Source organism: Lontra canadensis, unplaced genomic scaffold, assembly GCF_010015895.1.
Source record: "Lontra canadensis isolate GAN:19392208 unplaced genomic scaffold, GSC_riverotter_1.0 scaffold19, whole genome shotgun sequence".
In the NCBI taxonomy this organism is placed as follows: domain Eukaryota; kingdom Metazoa; phylum Chordata; class Mammalia; order Carnivora; family Mustelidae; genus Lontra; species Lontra canadensis.
Window position 1 is genome coordinate 24,626,142 of NW_022631013.1, and position 23,133 is coordinate 24,649,274.

At 39.6% G+C, this 23,133-nt stretch overlaps 1 protein-coding gene across 3 annotated transcripts; it reads right to left on the minus strand.

Annotated features, from left to right (window-relative positions):
- Positions 1-2,543: 2,543 nt before the first annotated feature.
- On the minus strand, positions 2,544-23,131 carry TXNDC8 (thioredoxin domain containing 8). 3 transcript variants are annotated; one of them, XM_032860884.1, is made up of 6 exons: positions 23,088-23,131; positions 20,046-20,150; positions 15,814-15,873; positions 13,114-13,179; positions 3,589-3,654; positions 2,544-2,647 (listed from the first exon to the last, which is right to left on the minus strand). In XM_032860884.1, exons 1-6 carry the CDS (start codon positions 23,109-23,111, stop codon positions 2,585-2,587), a joined length of 384 nt encoding a protein of 127 aa, XP_032716775.1. In that variant the 5' UTR covers positions 23,112-23,131; the 3' UTR covers positions 2,544-2,584. The 3 variants fall into 3 exon arrangements, with proteins under 3 accessions (XP_032716775.1, XP_032716776.1, XP_032716777.1); XM_032860885.1 differs by lacking the exon at positions 23,088-23,131 and adding an exon at positions 22,688-22,873; XM_032860886.1 differs by lacking the exon at positions 3,589-3,654.
- Positions 23,132-23,133: the final 2 nt, after the last annotated feature.

Here is a 23,133-nt window from a genome sequence, read left to right on the forward strand (position 1 = left end):
GGCAGTGGATTTCAGTTGTGACTCACCAGAACTTACTTCGAGAAACATATTTTACATTGTGACCCTAGTATAAACGTACATCAAACTGAACAAGGTTCATGAAATGAGACCTATCATTGTGATAGTACGTGCTCTCTGCTATTTCTTGTTTTAAGAGAATGCTGACCCATAAATTGCATTTTAGGAACCATGATTGGATCATGCCTTAGAAAATACTGCGAGCGCTTGAGAAGCAAGTGCTGCATTGGTAAAAATGAGCAACTCAGCATTAAACCACAAGGCAAAAATTAAGTGACTTCTCATTCTCTTTTCCTATCAAAATAGAAAGGACATTATGTAAGCTTGGACTCTTCTAATCCTGGGCAAGAGAAATCGCCCTGGGAACTTGGCTGCTGAAAGTGGGAGGGAGACTGGTCCAGGGACACCAGGGACAGTGGTGTATCCTGTTTTACTGTTAAAATGGATGGCAGGCCTGGAGTATCAATGAAGGAAACAAAACATCAGCTCCAACACATACACAGATGCTACACAAGGTAAAACGTCAAAGGCTGCTGGGATGCTGCATCCACATCTGGGCGTGGAACTCCTTCCCACCCTGTCCTCTTCTCTGCAGACATTTTCCAGGCCACTCTTTCCAGAGGCCAGTGATTACTGTGAGTGGGCTTTGGTGTCAGGTTGGTCCTTGACTTTGATTTATCGAACTTGCACATATCACCCCTTCATGCAGAGAACCTGATCCTGCCACTGTCCCCAGCTACGTAATGATTTCCCAGCCATCTTCCCCACAGCGGCCTGTGCTCTGGGGATCGGTGAAGGCCTTAGTCAAGGCAGTAGGCATATTCACTCACTCATACTAGTGTCAGTGCTGGTCGGGTCCCAGGGCCTGGCCAACAGCTTTCTCACCATCTCCTTTGTCCTACCAGCAGCCTGGCCCTCCAGAGCCAGCTAGCTCCAAGCTCCTGTCCTCACATCTCTGTCTCAGCCTCACTCAGAGATCCCCTGGGCTTGGCAGAATGGCATGTCTGGGAACGGGGGAGCAGAGACAGGATCAGGCCCCCCCCCCCCGGGATCTTGTTTTTTGGTGCAGAGAGGAGCACCTCTGCTTCTTTTCTGCCTCATGTACTTAGAACATCTAGACCCAAAGATTTAAAGATTAGGAGCCCTAGAACATTCCATCCTTGACCCTGTGGTGAGGGCAGGCTTGATTTCGGTTCCAGGCAGATAAGCAGTTGGACCCTATGGACACAGTACACACCCTCCTCACCCCATGAAAGTTCCATCTGTCCCCCCATGGCCCCCAACCCTGGTGGTGGGCTAGAAAGAAGCAAAGCATCACTAATCATACTTAAGATCTCTATGAAAAAGGGACAAAAGCTTTTTTTGGAACCAAAATGCTCTTATACTCATCGTGTCTCAGTCTCTTTGATGTTGAGACCTACAATTTCCATAACACTTCTCCAGTCACCATTTCACTGGGAGGTTACATTCCAGAATGGGGAGCAGGCAATGAAGAAGAATGCGCTACAGCGACAGAGAGATGATTCAGATGAAAAGAGAGAAGAAGAGCACAGAAATACACAGAAGAATGCTGGGCTCCCCATCTCTCTCCTCTTCCTGTTTCTGACTGCATGCGAAAGCTGGCTATCTTTCTGTCTTTGGATTCTATGAACCAAGTGTTATTCTGCATGCCTCTAACAGTGCTTGGCACAGGGTAGGTGTTCAATAAATATTTACTGAATGATTAAAACTGTCCTTTTCTCTTAAGCAGGCATCTGTTGGCTTCTGCTACTCTATGTTCCAAAGAATAGTAAGATTCTGTCAAAATCTTAGTCATCAGTAGCTAGGGAAAGCTGGCTCCATTCTATGACTTCAGAACCCCAGTGTTCCTCTGATGGCAACCCCACATGGGAAAGGTTGGTGTGAGAAGCAGCTGTCTTCTCTGGGGCCTTAAATGTCCTGAGCTGTCTCAGTTAACAACAATAACAAAAATATTATAGATGGTAAAAGGACTTTCCAGCTTTTGTGTGTACATGTGGATTTTTTTTTTAATTTATAAAAGAATTTCAGAAAGGCACTGGGGGAGAGAAAAATGACACCATTCTAATACAAACGGATGCATCAGAGAAGAATTCTGTACCACAAGCGATGGGTCAATTAGCACTGGCTTCTATATGTTTGCAATACGCTAGGGAAAGAGGGCACTCGTTTGTTTCTTGATCACTGTGAAGAATTCCATCTTTGGCAATCTCTGGAAAGCCTTCTTCATGGCACGGTATCACTTAGCTATGCAGGGCCTGTTGTGGAGGTCATAAAAACATTGCCTAAGAAAAACATTGCACAGAAAGAAGAAAGGCTAAGTTAGAGAATGGGAGTGATACCTTCTAAGTTAGAGAATGGGAGTGATACCACAAGAGCTTTAAGCAATTTTGCAGTGAGATTGCAAGAAGGTGGAATTCAAACGGTAGAGCATCAGGAGGAAGACCAATGAATGGGGCATGAACAATATTTGCCGCAAACAAAAACACAAACACATTAGCTGCCGCCTTTTAAAATGTTGCAAATGTATTTTATCTTGGAGATCGGCTTACATTAGTTCTTGAATCTTCGCTTCCAATTTTTGAGCATCAGCTCCACAAAATTCAAAAATCTGTTCACAAATACACAAGGGAAAATATGTATTGGTTTAAATATTTAAAAAGATGTTAAAGCTTTGAGTTTTGCTCCTGTAAAATTATCCTCTACTCATTTCTGTTGTCCGAAAGATACTTAAAATATAAATACACATTTAACACATTAAACTCATGATGTTTCAATTACTTGGCACCTTTTCAAAAATTGTTTATGTTAATGTTTTGTCAGATTTATATAATTCTTCACAATAGTCTTCCAAACCGAGCTCTAAAACATACAGTGTGTTAGAAATGAGAAAACTCAATCACTGAAACCTCTCAGAGCCTTTATACATTGGTCTTAAGGACTTGTTAATTCATACACGATTTCTTGAAATCAAATGAGACATAATTTCCCATGCCCTGACCTTTGCACAGGTCATAGTATTATAAACAACTGATTCTAAGAAGCGTATATTCTTTTCAAATTGTCACATCTCTGTCTCAGGATACATCTCATAGTGAATGGCATATTTTATTTGGAACACTCTTCAGTGGTATGTAATAAAATGGTGCGTCTGTCAATGTGCAACTTAGATTTGATGAAATATGGAAGTTTAAGACCCTTACCATGCATTATCACATTAGTACCAATAGTATGATGTGCTTGTAGAGAAGGCAGAATGTGGGTTAACTGAGGACAGGATTAGCTGAAGATTTGAGTTTCCAGTGAGGGAGGTTTCAGCTGCCAGAAATGGACCTAGGACTTTGGGACAGGATTTGGAAAATTCTAGAACAACTTCAATGCTCAGTGTCTAGCAGAGAAGAAACCATCCCTGCTTCTAATGATTCTGCTTCCCCAGGCAGCAGCATTCTATCTGGGTGCTGCCTGTGAGCATCATGGTTCATTCTATTTCTTGAAAGTATACCCCAGTGTACCCCAGACTTGTGACTCCATCTTGATCCCATTTTCACTTACCGGCTTGCTCATGAATCCACTTCCATTACAGCAAAATGCTCTTTTGAGTCTCGAGAATAAGGTTACCTAAGTGTGGGTGCAGAATTTCATGATTTATCTGAGTTGCCTGGTTTGTACCCATTTCCTCTATAAATAGTTCTCGTGGCATTGGCTGGCGGGGAGGAAGGGGTCAGAAAGGATCTACAAAATGTTTCATTTCTAAGAGTCAGGTGGCAGGTGGATGGCATTTATAAGCATGAAGGGAGTTTTGAAATTTTCTGAGCCCAGGGCAGGTCACAAGACAAGAACCTCTGGCAGGAACATAGGCAGGGTTTGGCCACCTGAATGACGGGATTTGGCCAACAGTTTTCCGAAGTGATTTGATCAATTTCTATTCCCCCAGCAGAGGATGAACGTTCTGGGTGTTCCATATGCTTGACAACACCTGGTATTGTCCATTCTTTTTTATTTTAGCCATTCTGGTAGCTTTAGGGGACATTAAATTTGTCACCTAATTCCATGGATTTTATCTCATGAACTTTCCCTTGAACTTACTTTAGCAACAGCATATGATTTGTCTGTCTCCAGTCTTATGTCCCTTATTTCCCTTCCCCCTTGAAGTTCAAAACCACAAATCTAGTCTTTGTAAAATTCTTCAATGTTTCTTCACCACCATAAAATCCAAAGTCCTACAGGGATTCTTTGATTTTGTCCTATCTACCTCACTGAAACTGAATCTACCTCACTGTCCTATCTACCTCACTGAAACTCTGACTTCTAGCAATTCATTACAATTGGATTCACTTACTTATCTAATTTAACACATCTTTAATAAGCGTCCACTCTGAGCCAGACATTGTAAACACGCCAGACAAAAGTCCCCTCTGGAGTTCACATTCTAGTGATAACTTTGTACTAATGTGTTGTCATCGAAAAATTCCTGATACATACCCACACTATTTTGTAACTCCCCTTTCTTCCCTTCTTTCTCACCTGTTAGTTTTAACTATCCTTCAAGATTTAACTCATGAAGTCTCTGTGATCTCCTAGAACTGGGGCATTCCACTACTCAAGAGTTGATTCTGTTACGTCATCTCCTGCTGTTGACCAAAGACGGGGACTCCGCCTCATGTTTTCCCTCCTTACTTCTAGCATCTAGCTAGGAACCTTATACGGAGTGGGTGCTCTGTTAGTGGTTTTAGGTCTGACGTGAGCTGAGCTAAGCTGATTTCTGGTCACTGAAGTACAAGTCCAAGACTCTGGGTAGTGTTACATTTCAGAGACCAGGTGTTACCTATTTTCTTCTTTGTCCAATTTGCCAAAAGCAAATGTGAGGTGTTTCCCTGTCTAGCATGGGGCTTTATATACAGGAGCTTCATATGTGTAGTTAGTGAATGAGGAGCAGCTCAGTGGTAAGAGTTTATGGAATAAGTAGCTTTCTTTTGAAGAGATACACTTACAAGGAAACTAGCATATAATTTCTGCTTACAATGTTTTCTCATTTTGATCTGAATGTTGGGCCGTGTCTCTCAAAGGCATGCTCCACTTCTCTCTCCTCAATGCTTCACTTTATAAGCACTGCTGTCACCTCACCCCAACCCGACACCCATGACTGCTAATGAAAATGACAAACTCCAGTTTACGGAGCCCAGTGGGATATGGTGCAGGGCAGGGGGTGGGGCTCTCCATGCATTTCAGAACCAACGATGCCCATTATGAAAAATGGGCATCTTTCATTATGAACTTCTTTTTTAAAAGATTTTATTTTTAAGTAATCTCAATGCCCAATGTGGGGCTCTAACTCACAACCCTGAGATCAAGAGTCACACATTCCACCAACTGAGCCAACCAGGCACCCCTTATTATGAACATTTTCAAATACACACACACACAGAAAGAGAGTAAAAAAGTGACTCCCTACCCGCGATTGACTCATCACCCAGGTCCAACCAGAGGCATTTTTTTTTCCCCCAAAGACATTCAATCACCTATAAAAAGTATATTACTATTACTGAGAAAATGCAAAAGATCCAAAGACAAGGGTCCCTTCCTAGCAAATGGACTTCTGAGAGCACCAATTAAGGAGTTTAATGATGTATTCATAGAATAATTATAATGAAATACTTTGGACATTTGATAGGCAATGTGGTCAAGTGAATACTGAAGTTAGGTTTGGACCAGCTGACTGAAAGCTTGCCAATTTTCCAGACTTCTTTACTGAGTTAAAAACAACAACAGAATCCTCAAAGCAACAATAACAACACAAACAAAAGAGCCCAAACCACCAACCAACACAAGACACTTTTTTGGGAGAAGGCTGTAGCAATGTTCATACATACAATATAATTTCATTAGCTGTAATAGTATGATGTTCCTTTTCTTCCTTACAAAGGGCTTGCTAAGGCATTAAATCTTATTAATGAGATGGGAGGAATATGTCTAGCAAGAGAATGGTGAAAAGCACCTCTACCTGCTGAGAGCTGGACGGTGTTAATTACTTTTTGATGCCATCTTTGCTTCTTTCTCTGATTCAACCAGACCCATGCTTTGCCCTGAATCAACCTCATCACGGTGCAGGTGTTTGCACACTTCCCCCCTGGACTTTCACAAGGCCGTTGTAGGGCAGGCTTTGCAAAAGCAAGCAGCTCAGTTGTGGCTTTTGGAGTTTAGCAAAGTCAAACCAAGAAGGCAGGGCCTCTTAGAAACAGTCTGTTTCGAACAGCTTGAATTTATATACATTTGGATTCAAGATGAAAGCATATGAAAGCAATCTATTATCTCTTTTTTTTGAAGATACACTGGCCTTCTTCTCAATTTGTTCCAACAGTGAGATTTCAGGAAAACACTAATTTGGTTTCATTTTCTTTTCTTTTCTTATAGCTGGCTTAGAAACTCTGGCTGCATCTGTTTCTTAAGCACGAGTGGCATAAATACTGTTTTTCTCCTTCTATGTTGGAGGTTGACAAACTTTTTTTGGAAAGGGCCCGATACCTGTTTTAGGCTTTGCAGGCCATATCCTGTGTGTTGAAACTCCTCAGCTCTACTACATACAGTGTGATAGTAGTCAAAGACAATATTTAAACAAATGGACATGACTGCGTGCCAGTAAAACTTTATTTCCAAAAGCTGGTGGAAGGTCAGATTTGACCCTGGGGCCACAGTTTGCCAAGCCTTAGCCTACTCCATCAGTTGAAGGTGTTCAGCACAAACGTGAAGCTGCCTGAGAACTCCTCTCTCAGTACAGTGTGGTTTTCTGTTGAAGGGAGAAAGGGTCATGAGTCTAATGTTGTGGGAATTTATCCTAAGCCACACTGAGAATCATGAAAAGTGATTTCGGACTCTGGCCGTAAGAGATGTCATTCTGCCCGTTACCAGAAGTATAGGATGAAAATTTGTTCATGGGGATAATAATGGTTTTGGAGCCATTCTCTTCAATGACCTATACTCCTGTTCTCATGTTCCCACTGGAAGATCTGCTCAACTGTCCAATACTGGGAAATCCCTTCACTGACTTATCCCCAGCTTGAGGTGAATATATCAGTTGAGCCTAGATAAAGGAATGAGTTCATGATTATCCTCTCCCTTTCTGGGTGTGTTCTGCCCAAGGGACAGGTCTGCTCTCCTCCCACTGTCCTTCCTTTTCTAGAAAGCACCTCTGAAGCAGGCCTCATGTAGGTCTAGAAGGCTATTATCACCCTGTGTCCTCACTTTTGGAGCATGACAGTTCTGAAAAGCAGCACCATCTCCTCCACCTAGGTGGGTAAGTTTCTCTTCCGCAGTCCAAGATTCTCTCTTAGATGGGCCATCTCAAAGTCTAGGCTTCAAGGGAACAGGAGAAAGTCTGTTGACATGAGCCTAAGCCATGTTCTGTAATTAGCACAATTTAGTGTTACTACAACTTACAATAAAGGTGATATTTTGATTTTCTACATGACTCTGTGTGAGAAGAATTAACACAGCAGGTCTGGTTCCTTATCTCTTGCTTGTCTCCAAGGGAACCATGATTGATCCTTCATCAATGCCCCAGAGACTATGTACCCTCCCTCCACCGAAGTATTCTTTGTGTCAATAATTGATGATTTTGTTATATATATCTAGAGTGATGGACCATGCCACGCTGGCTTGCTTGGCATAAACATTAATATTGATGACGTGCACCTGGTTTTATTGTTGGGGTCCTAGTCTCCATTGTCATAGGTGGTTGTGTAGCAATGGTTGCTGAGCAAGATGTGTCCACATGGCCAGTCCCCACATAAAGGCCTCAGACTCTGAATGTCAAAAGAGCATCCCTAGGCAGAAACAGTCCACAGATGTCCTTGAAGTTCACTACTAAAGAGAGAGAGAGCACTCCTATGTGTCCCCAGCCAAGGAAGAACATCAGAAGCTTGTGCTGGACCTTTCTGGACTCTACCAATGCATATCTTTTTCCTGATATTTTTGCTCTATATTTTCTGTTGTAATAAATCTTAGCTATAAGTATAACCTGCTATTGAGTCTTGTAAATTCTTCTGGCCGATCACTGAATGAAGTACTTCTACATTTCAATGATTTAAAATTTCGAGGGCAGGGCTAGGAGGAGGATATAAAATTTAAGAGGTTCCCAGAACTCAGTAACTAAGATAAATAATATTTTAATAAATATTTTAAAAGTCAAACATTAATGCAAAAAATCCATCATGAACAAAATATCAAAAATTCAAATAAAGACAGGTTTCCACCCTATACCTGCAATCACCTGCCTCACTCTAATCCCTGCCCTGGAGACAAGAGGAGTACAAGTAATTACTGCGTATGAATTGCAAATACCTAGAGCAGTATCTTTAGCAATGGTGCTAAATGGTGATAAATGCTTGCTGCTGCTCCCTCTTTCTTTCCCTCTATCTCACTTAGTTCTTGCCCCTCCCAGTCAATTAATCTCTGCCGATGTATCAGCTGCTTATGGGGCTGACATATAACCCCCAGACACTATGGGAGAGTGCTTTTATTTTCCCTCAGGTAGAAACCCTCTGTGTCGCAACAACATCCTTAACAGGTTGAATATCCCTGGGCAGAAAACTCTTAAATGCTAAGAAGACTTAGCTTAAATGGATATCGTAGTCATTCAAAGAGTTTTAGAGGTCTCTCCTAATCACTGCTTCCAAATTTCTATTTATTCATAGATTTTCAAGGAGATAGGGGCACAGACAGATTCTGGGGCTCTAGCAATAACCTTATTTTAAAATATGTACCAAGTCTAGTGCTAAAGCATTTATATACATTATCACAAATTTTCATGACAACAGTTCAAAGATACATGATACAGTCCCCATTTCAAAGAGAGGGAAACCGAATTCAAGGTGGTGAAGGCACATTCCTAAGGTCACACAATAATAAAAGGCAGACCTGGGGTTCAACCCACAGGTGCCTGACTCCAGAGACAGCAAATACTAGCCACAGACATTCTTTTGGGCAGTCAAGTACTATTTTTTATGAACTTGAACAGTGAGCATTTGGGAGGGTAATTCTCCAAGGACCACCATCCTCCTCACTTTCTATTATCTTACTTATTGTCCCTGCCTGGCTCTTGAAGAAACCAATCCTGTCATCTCCTGAGCACCCCATGGTGCTGCCCCTTGGGGATCCTTTTCATCTTTATACCTACCTGAAGGAGGGAGCTCACTGAAATAACTTCTATGACCTGAGCAGGAGCCCTGCTGTTCACAGGCACAGGGACAGGAACTTCCCCGACTCGATGTGAGCATAGGAGCTCTCAGTTCTTCCAAATTATTCATTTGTAAACGGCTCACTTATTAGCATCTATGCTCCTATATCCCATGGCTCTTATGAGTAGATTAAAGTGCTTTGAGAAGCCATTTATTCTCATATCAAAAAATGAAAGATGGAACAAATTTCTGATGTTGGCCCATGTTTAAGCAGTTGGCCAAGAGTTGCTAAATCTTTGTTACTCTTCCTTTCTGCTATTCCACTGATATGTCAATGCTGGTCTGGAATCAATGTTATTAACCCAGGGGATCTCCTGATGGGCTTCAGAGGCTCAATGAATAACTAGTATCATATGCACATTGCAGTTTATGTATTTTTCTACTTATCATAGAATACACTATAATATTCTGGTTTAAAAAAAAAAATCAGCCAAGGTTTTGGATGGCCCCTCTGAAAGACTCTGCAGTTTTTTTTTTTTTTTTTTTTTAAACAATAGTTAATCTTACTGGAACAGGATGTGGATGTCCCAGGTGAAAACACAAAGGAATACAGCAGGAAGAAACAACCCTACCTTATTTATTACCTAGAATTTGCTTTCACTGTCTTTTGCCCCAACACTGAAATAATTACAACTCTTGTTTATAGTGCATCCCTACTAGGGGGCCATCCAAATCTGCCTGGAAACTTCCAGCAACACGTAATGCCTCTTATCTACTGAGACCCTAAGTCATTGTTCTGTAGCTTTATCTGCTTCAGTTTTTTCAAGTTTTATTTGTTTATGTTTTATGTATCTTGAAAATAGTTGAAGTGAGCTAGAATCAAGGGCAAGATAAAGTGACAACACCATTTGAGTATGATTCAGTATGGAGATGGCAATTAAGGAATGCCAGGAAACTGCAGATAAGGGGGAGGCTACTGTATTTGAGTAAAGGAAGTAATCTTGAGATTATTGGCAGCAATCGAAAAAGAGAAACCCAGGGGATTCCCTAAACCATCTGATCTAATGCAAGGGAGTGGATCGTATTTTTGAGGGCAGCAAACATTTTCCTAACTCTGTTCTATGAGGAATTATCGCAGGGCTTTTTATACAATGTACATTTTAAAAGGCATAATGGATCGTGGCTCTTTGCCAGACGTTTTACCAGAAATGTGAGTACCTTTCTTATAACATCCCTTAATAGAAACTGGATTCTAAGCCTTTTTTTTTTTTAAATACTAGATAAATGCTATTTAACTGCTTTCCTAAGTCAATTTTTAGTTGCACTGTCCCAGATGAAAGAGAGATAGAAGTGGTCTCAAAGAAACGAACTTAATCTTTTTCCACTCCAAGGAGAACAATGAATGTCATTGGCAGCTTTCCTAGTCAGCTCTATTGAGAGAGGAGGGAAAATCACATAGACTGGTCCTTTTGCACAGTTATGCTCTATTTTCCTTGGTTCCAGTGATTTTCCTGTACAGACCATTACAGGATAGAACCTGGGGGCATTTCAGAGGTCTCAGGTTTTGACTTCAGCTCTGGATGCAATGGAAGAGGTAGGGGACCCTCCAGAAGCCCTATACAGATCTCAGATATGAAATGCTGGGGATTAAGTCAAAGAGGTAAAGGGATCTGTAATACCATATCTTTAGGATTTCTGTCTCCATATTTTTTCTGCTGTTGTCTTTTGCACAGATTGTTATTCCTTATCAAATGGAAGCCAGCATTGCCAATCTTCTCTGCAGGTTTTCAAATGATATCTAAATTGACCCAAGTATGACTCTTTCTGGAGATACGATTATACATACAAAGTTTAGAAGTAGACTTATTTGTATATTATGACATGAATGATCTCAAGTTGTTGTTTTTTAAATAACTCCATAACCAAGATGCTAAGTTAGTAATATTCAATGAGACCCCTCAATTCTCAAGAACATTTCTTGGGACATGGGTATCCATGTTATAATCAGAGGCTGGCTAACTCTGGAATTAAAATGGAGGGAGAGGCAGGTCAGCTTAATGCATAGTGTCATCAATTCAGTTAATTTTCTTTTCCATCAGCTAACTGGCATAAAACTCAAAACAATGCCACTGGTGTTTCTGGTCTGAATTTGCTCTTTTGATGTATGGTGGCTTCTTTTTCAAGATCCCTGTGGTGGCAAGCTAGTTGTATACCATCAGCCTCACATCTCCCCAAGTTCAAATCCAGTGAAATTGAAAGAGAAGGCTTTTACTTAGCTACTTAGCCAAGTCTTAATTAGCTCTGGTTGGGCTTGGATTGGCTTGACTGGAGTCAAGGGGCTAGCTATTCTTGATGGGGATGGAGTTCACTCACAGGTCTAGGCCTGGAGATGGAGCCCTAAGGAAGCACATGGATCAAGAATGGGAAAGGGCAAGGTTCCCTGGAGGAAAATCAAAGAACTCTTGATAGAGAATGAAGAATGGCAGTCGGTAGCAAAAACGAGTGTCCAAACACCAGGTCTAAAAGAAGGTAGCTGATTGATTGAGGCCTGGAGCACAAGGGAGGGAATGCAATCAAGGTACGATGGATGAAATCCATTTCAAAAGAAGGAAGCATTTTCATTTCTGAGATGGAAGAGAGGAAGATAAAAAATGGCACAGAAACAATCTGATCTATGGGGGACAGGGAGTTGGGGATATGTAGGCTAATAGTTTCAATTTTCAAGTAAACACTCAAGAGAGGGAATAGGTAGTGTTAATTCTTTTTGAAGAATTATTTATATCTATTGCATCAATTATGTTATAGCAAATACCCAACAAATAGAAGCTAAAAATGAAATTCCATAGCTAGCCTACCAACTGCTTTCACTTTTTATGTTGTAGACACAAATCTTCCCCAAAGTTTAAGCCTGAATATTTTTGCTTTACATATGTTCTTCCTAACACTTTTAATCGCACACACTTTCATACAGTAGATGTAAGACAAATCACTTAGCAGGTCTACTAGAAAAGACATTGAGCTTGCTTTTGTATTTTGTTAGAAGTAATGCTACAATTACTGTACACTTAGGGACTTATTTTTCCTTGAGGTATTTCCATAGCAAAGGTTTCCAAGGATGGATAATTGTGTGAAAGGGAATCAACAGTTTGTTCCTCTTAAGCATGTTGCAAAGCTACTTTTCATAAGGTATGTACAATTGTCAATGCTCCCAGCCATATGTGGAATTACTACTTTCATCACACATGAAATATTTCAGACATTTCATTTCATTAATATCTTTGTGATAACAACTACCATAATGTGCTCAGCACTTATGCGTGTCAGGAAGGATCTACAAACTTGAGTCATATTAATTCATTTAATTCTCTCAACAACCTTTGAGGGGAGAAACTTAATGATCTTTGTTTCTACAGAAAAGGAAATTAAGATCAAAGAGGCTTTTAAGTGAAGTGCTACAAAGTGGTAGATCAGGTATTTGAACCACAGAAACCTATATCCAGAGCCCACATGCTTAACTACTAGGCTCTTTGCCTTGTGATTGTCTTTGATTAATATTTCCCCAAGTATTGCCAACAATTTGTATACATTTGTGTGAGAATTTCATCATGTCGTTTTCTGTAAGTTTCTTTTTTGATGGTTCTGTCTGATCAAAAAGGATAAGATAGGGACAATTGTGAGATATTTCTTACGGATTTGGATATCTCAGACAGTCTGAATGAGAATATTTATTACAATTCATGCATTTTTTGTACTCCTTGCCAATATGGAATGTTCAGAATCTAAGAATTCCATGGTAAATATTAAAAGTAAATGCAGTTGTTTCATGCATCCTGGATACCCCAGGCCTTTTTTTAGATTCTGATGATTCTATAATTCAACTCTGCCAGTTACCATGGAAACCTACCTTCTGGGCCTTCTTGAACATCTGAAATGTGGGTATGGCTTTGACATGATAAATTTGGGCCAAGTCCTGGGAAAGGAAAGAAATGGCATGAAGTCACAATTTTGGTATCCTCACTCTACACCGAGCCCAGAACTTTGTGACTTCTCAGGAGGCATGTCTGAAAGACCAGGGACAGCTAAGACTTGGTAGATTCTCTTGCTAAGGAATATCAAAGCTTCTAGGAATGCTACATAGAAAATGGTTTCTCTCTGAATTCCTGAGCTTTCTCCTCTCAGGGCTCTGGGAGAGGGCTGAGAAATGGAGGCCAAAATAGAACAGATGTCAAAGGACTAAATGAACTCTATTTAAAAGAACTTATGAAAAATTGCAGAGGGACCCCAGTTGAACCCAATATGGAGACAGCACATTGCAAAAAAAAGCTAAGGAAGAGTAGAGGTACCTTTGCAAAGCACACTTGAGGCATGGGTGTTAATACTGGTCTCGCAGTTTCAGTTAGGGTTTATATGTCTGTTTCTTTTAGGCCTTACTCCCCCCTTCACTGCCTGTGTTTGTGAAAGATGAATCCAAAGTCAATATGTCAGAATTCCAATTGTTATAATCCATTACAATCTGCTTTCAAATGCCAGTTTTTGTTTATCTTGTTCAAAAGTCAAAAGAAAAGATCAACAGAACTGGACTTCTCTCTCTAATATACATATCATTTTATGGGGTGAATCCCTCCCCTGCCACCTATCGCACACACACACACACACACGGACCCACACATGTTAAGTTATAATTTTCATGACCACAGCAATGACAACTAATAAATAAATTACTGTTAAAGAAAACTGTGCATTTTGTTTCACCTGAAAAGGGAAAGAGCTATAATCAAAAAGGCAGACAATAACATGTGTTAGGGAGGATGTGGAGAAACATGGAGAGCCCTCACGCACTGCTGGTGGAAATATAAAATGGTGTAGCTGCTTTAGAAAATGTTTTGCCAGTTTCTCAAAAAGTCAAACATAGAGTTACAATATATGGCAAAAATTCCACTCCTATATAGGTACTCAAGAGAAATGCAAATATAGACATACATGTTATACTATCATTACTCATAAAAGTCAAAAGGTGCAAACAATCCAAAAGTCCATCAATAGCTGAATGGCTAAATAAAAGGTGGTGTAGCCATACAATGGAATACTATTCAGCAATGAAAAGGAATAAAATGTTGATAACATGCTAGAATATAGAGGAACCTTGAAAACTCATGCTAAGTGAAAGAAGCTTGTCATAAATGACCACCTCTTCGATGATTCCATTCATATGAAATGTTCAGAATAAGCAAATCTAACAGAATATAGACTTATGGTTGCCCAGAGTTGGGAGAGAAGGAACTGGGGGTGACCACTAGAACCTCCAAAGTGTTTTTTGTTTTGTTTTATTTTTTGGGATGGTGAAATGTTCTAGAATTGATGACAGTGATGGTTGCACAACTCTGAATATAAGAAAGGACAAAGAGATAATGATCCTGGGTGTATTCTGAACACACAATATATGATTCACCTTCAAGGGCAATTAAACACTGTAACACTTTGATGAAGTTTGAAGGAAATGGAGAAATGGAACTTCTATGGCGTTCTGAGAACTATGTCATACATCTTATGTATTTCATCTCATTTTATATTGTTAAATTTTATTTGCCCTGTTTTATAGATGAAGAAAATGAAGTTTATAAGTGATAAGAAGTCACAAAACTATTAAAGAAAAGGATGGGTGCATAACAGATTTTTTTGTTATTCTAAAGCTCAGATTTAATCCAGTATGCCCAACAATCACTTGTTACTGTTTTTTTCCGAGTTATAAATAGACAAATATTAGGAAGAATAATTTTTCAGATACTTTGTGTATACGAATAAGGCACATTTTTTTTATTTTAAAGATTTTATTTTTTTATTTGACAGATGGAGATCACAAGTAGGCAGAGAGGTAGGCAGAGAGAGAGAAGGGGAAGCAGTCTCCTCGCTGAGCAGAGAGCCCGACGTGGTGTTTGATCCCAGGACCCTGAGATCATGACCTGAGCTGAAGGCAGAGGCTTTAACCCACTGAGCCACCCAGGTGCCCCCCCAGTAAGGCACATTTTGACTGTGGACATGAGGCTGATTATTTTGGGGTAGAGGGTGAGGAAAGAAGAATCTAAGGAGGGAAATGAAGGATTTCTTGGAATTCCTGTGATGTTTAAAAAAACCCACAAAAATCACAAGATATAGCAAGAGAAAAGCAAGGTATATTAATTAAAATGTCTGTAATGCATCGAGTAAAGTTTTAGTAATTGATTAATAATTTACTATAAGGGTGAAAACCACTTTTCACCTTGAACGCAATATCACTCAACTAGTATTGTCTGTGTAGAGCAATTCTGCTCAGCGGGATTCTGGGGCAGAGCTGAGAGCAAGTGGAGAAAAAATGTTGGGAAGTCTGCCACAGTATGGGAGAGGAGGGGGCAGCAAGAGAGTCACATACTTTCTCACATACTTTAAAATTAATACAAAACATATAAGAACATTATGAGGAAGTTTACTACCAATTAACAGAAAAAAATTATGAAATTCTACTCGACTTAAAATTGACTATATAATCAATGAGATCACGGAGACAGGACTTTCAAAGACACTGCATTTGGATTTTATGTATCCCCATGGAAGGATCTAAGATTCTTACCTGAGAATCATCCACATCCACATTAGCAAACATTACATTTCGGTACTGCAGAGACATTGCCTTCAAAATAAAGGAATAAAAATTCCCTATTAGCTTAGCATTAATACTAATTCACACATGAGAATTACACACTTTTCTCTTGGCAAAAACAAACCATGAACAAAAAGACGGTTCAAGAGAGCTGAGCATCACTCTGGTATTTCACTACTGCCTGGAACTTAAAGCACGAGAGTCAAATATGGGATGATACCAAGGCCAAGTCAAGATCACTGGCAGAATCAGAGTCTAAAGAACCATACTGGAGATCAGAGATTCAAAGCTGGGAAAGGAAGCGAAGAAATCATGACATGTGGGTCCAGATTTACTCTGCAGGCTGAAGGGACAGAGGAAAGCTGCAGCTCTCTTCTGCTTCTGGTTTGTTCTGAAAGCATCTTTGGCAGCAGTGGTGACAAAGGTTTTGATAATGGGTTTGGGAATAGTGGATGCAGTGGCAGCCTGTAAATGTCACCCCTTGTGTTTTTTCTTTTTTTTCTTTTCAGACAGCTGTGTTCATACTTCAAGGACACTTAATAGCATCTGGATTTGTCTGCTTTAACATCATATCTCAGGCATTTCCAGTGACCTATTTCAAATGGGACCTTTCTCTGATGGTATGAGGTATCCAGAGACAATGGAAACTCTTCTGTTGTAGGGATTCTCTCCAGCTATTGTCTGGAGGTTGTGACCGAAGTGGGAGTTCTTTCTTTGGTGGCCCATCAAGGTTGTGAAAATGGGGAAAAACTCTCAGATAACAGAGTATTTTTCAGACAGAAGCGAAGCTGATTTTGGTCAGCAGCATCTCTGTGCCTTATAGGAAAATGGGATTGCCCATGAACTCTTGGGTAATTGACTTGTACTTCAAAGTTTGAAGATATATGGATGTTCCCCAGTAGGAGTCATGGGAATGAGTTTGACCTATGTGGACATATAACTGTATTTATGAAGTTTTCAGAGCCTGTCAGGAAATGGACAGGGTTATGGAAGTTGCCATTTTTGCATCAAGTAGTATGTATACATGGGATAGATATGGGTTCTTTGCTAGGCTGGGTTCCCTTATGGACACTGCCTTCCTTCATTATCCCATTCCATCCACTTATGACCCCATCCCCACCCCCACCCACTCTTCCCTCTACTCTGTTCTTCCTCGTACGTAGTCTGCTACTATTTGGTTACCTATTCCGTTGATCTTAGCTCTAAAATGTCTCCTGAATTTGATCTTCTCTTATTTCTCCAAAACCACTGCCCTAGTCTTGGAAAACCTATCATTGAGACTGTTGTCACCTTGGGTTAGCTGCCTTTAGTCTTTTTCATCCATTTGTGTATAGCATGGCTAAAAATATTCTCTACACTCTCCATTTGACCATGGCAGAACCCTTTTTAAAATTCTTCTGTTTTGACTGTCTATAGAAACTCATTAAATTATAACACAAGGTCCTTTCTCTTTGAAGTTCATTTGTCACCATGCCTCTGTGTACACTAAGTATACCTCACAGACTGTTTGTTTTTCCATGATCATACCAAGAAATTTCTCAACCAATATATAACTTCTCCTTTCTCCTGAAAAATGCTCTTTTCAGGATGATCCTCTTCACCCAGGGTCAGCAAACTGCACCCCATAGAACAAAGCCAGGTCTCCACATGGTCTTGTAAATTAAATCATATCAGAACACGATTTGCCTGTTCTTTTGTGAATTGCCACTGGATGCTTCTGCACTACAATAGTGAAGCTGAGTAGTTACCACAGAGACCACAGGGCCTGCAAACTTGAAAATATGGACTGTCTTGTCCTTCACAGAAGTTTAACTGGCTAACTTCCATTCCACCTTCCTGCAGAGCCTGGAAAGGAAAAGAAGTAGAGATTCCTTGGGCTCCCTCGCAGCTAGAGTTCTGGATGCAGATTGATTTTTCTCACGAGATACATGCAGGAGAGACATGGAAGGTGGAAGTGAGACAGTAGCTACTTTCTTCTTATCTTTGGATGTTCCTGCTGGAAAGCAAGACTGTGGGTAATGGAAGTGGTTTTTGCTGGAGACAGCAGAGTAACCAGACTCAGGCACTGATGCCCAGACATCAGCTTCCTGGAAGTCCAGAGGCACTTGTGACAGTAGGAGCCTCATGATTCTGGTTCTAATTTCCAACTGATACTCTATTGTCATTTTGTTTTCTCCTTCCAGGGAAGGGGAGTGGCTTCCCATCCCCTCTCACTTCTGATTATGGCCAAGTTAGGATCCTCAAAGTGGGGTATGTTGTGTTTTGAGAGAATCATTCATGGAACCTATTAATCTAATCTTTCAATAATTTTAAAAGCAATTAATTCCTTGTATTAAAATTCTTTTCTGTTTAATTTGGTTTCTGTTGCCTGCTTTGATCTCTGACTAGTAAAGTAACCTAGAGTAAGTAAAGCCCTCTCTCCACCCCCTTACGTACTAGAAGTTTAGAATAATTATCATGCAAAATTTCAAACCTTACAAGAAAGATAAAAGAATCCAAAATTAACACACTTTTGCTGAAAAAAAAACTTCTTTGATATGCATCTTTCTGTTTCCCTTTTCTCTACATATTATATGCGTGTGTTTATATATATATATACATACATGCATGTGTCTGTTTTACATAAATGGGACCATCCTAGATACATTTTTCTATACTGTACTCTTATCACTTAATACTACATTGTCTTAGAGACAATGTCACTATTCCATATGGGTCTACTTGATTCTTTTTAACATCTGGACAGTCTTTCAGTATGAATTTGCCAAAATTTATTTTAAAAGTATATTTGCATTAATCTGGATTCCACCAGGAAACAGATGGCACATTCAAATTAGGATCACTTGGGTAGTTTATCTCCAAAGGGCTAACTAGGTCTATAAAAGTAGGAATGGGTATTGGAAGAGCTACAGGAGCCTGGACAAAACTGTGGCAGAACTGTTACTGCCCTTAGGGCAAGGTATGAAGAGAGGAGTTACTAAGCCTTCACATTCATTGCTCTGTCTGGAAATGTCACATGTTGGCTGTTGGAATTTGATCAGCTTTGACTGTGTGGCATGTGAGTATATTTATACTCTGGAAGCCGAACACGGAACATTTTCTTTCTTCAAGTTTTGAGTGTCAGAATAAAGGGGCCCATGAGATAATAAAATGTTTCCTCTGGATAGTCCAGTAATTTTTAGGTACAGAATGGATGTTGGGATGTCATGTAGCCAATTTCTGTACTTGGATATAAATCAATGTCAAAGGTTGTGACTGTGGTTAGAATGAATTCAGGTAGATTCAAGACACAACAACAAAACGTATGATGTACTATATGCTGGCAAAATGAACATTAAAAAAAAAAGATCAGGGAAACAAAAAGAAATTTAAATTAAAAAAAAACAGTTCAAATTGAAATGTTAGAAACTTTGTTGAAAAGAAACCATAGTATATTCAGTCGTGTAGAGAAATCAAAACTTCTTTAAATTTGAAGAAATATTTCATAAAATTGACCATAAGTGTGAAACTTCTCCAAGATAAGGAGAAATGAAAATGCCCTGAAGTTCTTTCTGTGCCATGTGACACCAAAAATAAATAAAATGTTGAAAACTTTTAAATGGAGCAATAAGGAAATTAACCAGATGAAATACTGTATAGACATTAAAGTTATAATCTGGAGACCCTACAAAAAGGCGAAAGAATGTGTACATGGAAAAAAGACCCAAATAAAATTATATGATTATAATTAACTAGAATATTTTACTAAAATAGTTTATAAAGTAGAAAAGACATGAAAGAATATGTAAGACATAAGTTCTGATAATAGGGTTGAAGGATGGGAGAAATCTATTCTTTTATATTATAGTTAAAAACAAGTATCATATTTTTTTCATAAACTATTCCATTACTTAGAAGTTCTGAACTCTGGAACTTTGGCAAAATGTCATTATTATGAATAATCCATTCATTTGTACCACTGTACCCTTTTGCTCATCTGGATTCTGCTTACAGAATTAGCCATAGATAAATAGTATTAATCTTCTAATGTGTATACTTATGACCTTATTAGATCTTGGTATGTTATCATACGGATAATCAGGAAGCTTCAAAAAACTATGATTCCATATGGCTTATAAGTGCAAACTTTTTAAGATTGAGAAAATTATTAGGGGATTTAAGATTCCTTCAAAAACTGGGAAATATATACAGGTGATACTTACATGAACAAGAGGACAAATCTTTTGGCAAGGACCACACCATTTTGCTGAGAATTCAACCACCACAAGTTTGCTTCCGGCAGCTTTCAAAAATGTTTTTAATTCATCCTGAGACCAGAGCACAAATGAAATATGCATAATCACTGCATTTCACACAACTTGCAGATAATGACACTTCAGTTCTTGAAAACCTTAATGAGATACCCCACCCTATCATTCTCCAGGAGACACACTTTTCCTAGAAGTCCCTGTGGTCACATATATTTAACTTTCTAAGTATACATAAGTGACTCATAAATCTGCAAAAAGTGATTAGGACTGTATTTACCAAGTGGTGGTTTTTAATGGTAGGTTACCTCTGGGGAGAAATAAGATTGACCAATGAAAGATAAGCGGTGGAAGGTAGTGGTGGATAGTTGTTCAAGGTGGACATCTATATTTGACTTTTTTAACAAGGACCCAAACAGGGATTAATAGTGAAATTTAAAAGAAGAAAAAGAAGACTGACACCTTGAATCCATTTCTTGTTTTCGTTTTGTTTTGCTTTGGGAGGTAATCATTACCAACGCTGTAGTCAAACCATACATTTAAAGATTTGACATTCTTCTCACTGAGAATCTGCAGTGATTTTTCCATCAGCTGTCCAGATCATTTAAGTAAGGTTTCCCTTTCTAGAACCTCAGGCCGTTTTTATCATAACTTCCTTGGCCACTGGCCAGGCACCTGGCAAGTACTCATAGAGTTGATGAATGATTTGTTTAGTTGATGAATGATTTGCTAATATACAGTGTTTCGTATATTATTTATTTTTCTTTTACTTTTTTCTCACTGGAATAGCAATGACAATAGTAGCTAATTTACTCTGCACCTGGTGTCCTCTTCCTTAATGTTTACTACCATCCTCTGGAATGGGTATTAGTTTTATCTCCATTTTGCAGATAGAATAAAACAAAAGGTTATTAACTTTCTTCCAATCAACCAGCTGCTTGGGACTGCTAACCTAAGCAGCCTAATCCACAATCCCTTTCCCTAAGCAGTACACGAAATCATCTCCTGAGTTCTTTCTATTCATGGGGTTCTCTCTCCCTCTCACTGGTCCGAATTCTATCACATACTCATCCCTGGACCGATCATTAAGATGGGGAATGGATCAAGTCAAGCAGGGCCTATCACTGGAATTAGGAATGGGGTTAATTCCATACAAACGGCATACTGCTCTGTAATAGGGGAATCTTGACAATTATGTTGCCAGTTGATTTAGTTTCAAGCAGATGAAACAGATGACTGAAGGAAGATATGCTCTCTTTCTTTACTCATATTTCTCTAGGATGGGGGGTTACTTAACTCTTTAAAGAGCTAGGCCAAGCTTCCATTTCTTACTTGCTTCTGAAATTATTCAGTAGGTGTCATCCTCACAAGCTCTCAACACCCTCACTTCTCAGCAGATGCTAAGGTGTAAACTGGCCTAGCTGGATCCATGAATTTGACTTGGCTAAGTTCTCTGAAGGGAATACCCCCATAGGATACACACTGACTCGACATGTACCTATTAAGACTGATGCTATGCCAAGTAATGGACACACTGCTAGGATACAGCTTGTGCAAAAAACAAACAAACAAACAAACAAAACAACAACAACAACAAAACAAAACAGAAAACATTTCCCTGCCTCCATGGAGCTTATTTATTTATTTATTTTAGGAGTTTTATTTTTTGTTTAAGATTTTATTTATTTATTTGACAGAGAGATAGAGAGAGCCAGAGAGCACAAGCAGAGGGAGAGGAAGAAGCAGGCTCCTCACTGAGCAGGGAGCCCAACTGGGGGCTCAATGGGGGGCTTGATCCCAGGACCCTGATCATGAAGTGAGCTGAAGGCAGGTGCTTAACAATCTGAGCCACCCAGGTTCCCCCGGAGCTTATGTTTAGAGGCAGAAGCTGATGGTAAGATCAATAAGTAAAATACGCTCTATGCTAGTAATCATTGTTAATAAAGAAAAAGGAAGAAAGATAATGCCAAAAGGAAGGAAATGAGCTATAGTCTAGGTGGCCAAGGTTCACCTCAAATAGAAGGGGACATTTGGATACAGATATGAAGGGGACAATAGGCCCTCAGGAGAGGTCTCTGAGGAGGAGACAGAGAGGGCATCTCACAGGGCTAGTGAGACCCTGGGTTATTCTGTAAGATTCCCAGAAAATAAAAAAAAAGAAGTATCACATGCAAATGTGTGTTATTTTAAAACATTTTCTTACAGCAAATCTACATGGCAATGCCTTCTTTCAATCCGGTTAGCCTCACTTTTGTGACCTTATTTATAGCTGCATTTGGGGAAAATGTCAAAAGTGTAAGTCAGAGGGTACTGATGGATAGCAGGCCCAAGCCCTATGCCTCCCCCTTCCCTCCAGGCCCATGCCTCCTGTAACAGGGCCTGGCACCAGAATGTCTGGGTTCCAAGGCCCACTTCCCTCCTAAATGGTGTAGAACCTTAACCACTCTTACATTTCTTCTTTATAAAGAAAGAACTCTCCCTGGCCTATCCATAGATTTTGATTTTTTGTGTCAGTAAAACTGAACAGTGGATAGAAAGTGGCTTTATAAAATACCACCTAAGGAATTGTTGACACTGTTGGCTGTCATTTTTCTTACCCTATTCCATAGGCACATCTGAGGTTTCTATTTTCTAGAATAAGAGAAATATACAGACTTTTATTTTCATAGATTGTTCCAGGTGCAGCTAAGGTGGAATCAGTGGGATCAGGTACAGGACAGGATGTGTTAGGAGTTGGCCTGGATTCAGCTAGAGTCAGAGGAAGAAATGAGAATCAAAGAAGAACAAAACCCTTCCGATCGATTTGTTGCTTGGCTACTCTCTAGATGGTGCCATCCCTCGAGCAAGAAAAAGGAGAGTAAGACTTAAAAAAAAAAATCTCCCCTTGCTACAGAGCAGTGAAGGAACACTAATAGAGGAAATCATTCTTAAGGTTTATCAAATCTGTTCTCAAGGTTGTCTCTTTTGAAATATCAGTGAAGCCATATAAATACTTGCCATGTCTTTAATAATCTGAACCATGATTTCCTGGGAATTGCTGACA

What these genes read in the sequence shown, in the direction of transcription:
- TXNDC8 (XM_032860884.1), bottom strand. Translation starts at nt 23,111, where the DNA reads ATGGTTCAGATTATTAAAGACATG. An exon ending in AGATTTGTCCTCTTGTTCAT is followed by an intron (nt 15,874 to 20,045) that starts GTAAGTATCACC and finishes TTTATTTTGAAG; the next exon opens with GCAATGTCTCTGCAGTACCG. An exon ending in GTGGATTCATGAGCAAGCCG is followed by an intron (nt 2,648 to 3,588) that starts GTAAGTGAAAAT and finishes ATTTGTGAACAG; the next exon opens with ATTTTTGAATTTTGTGGAGC.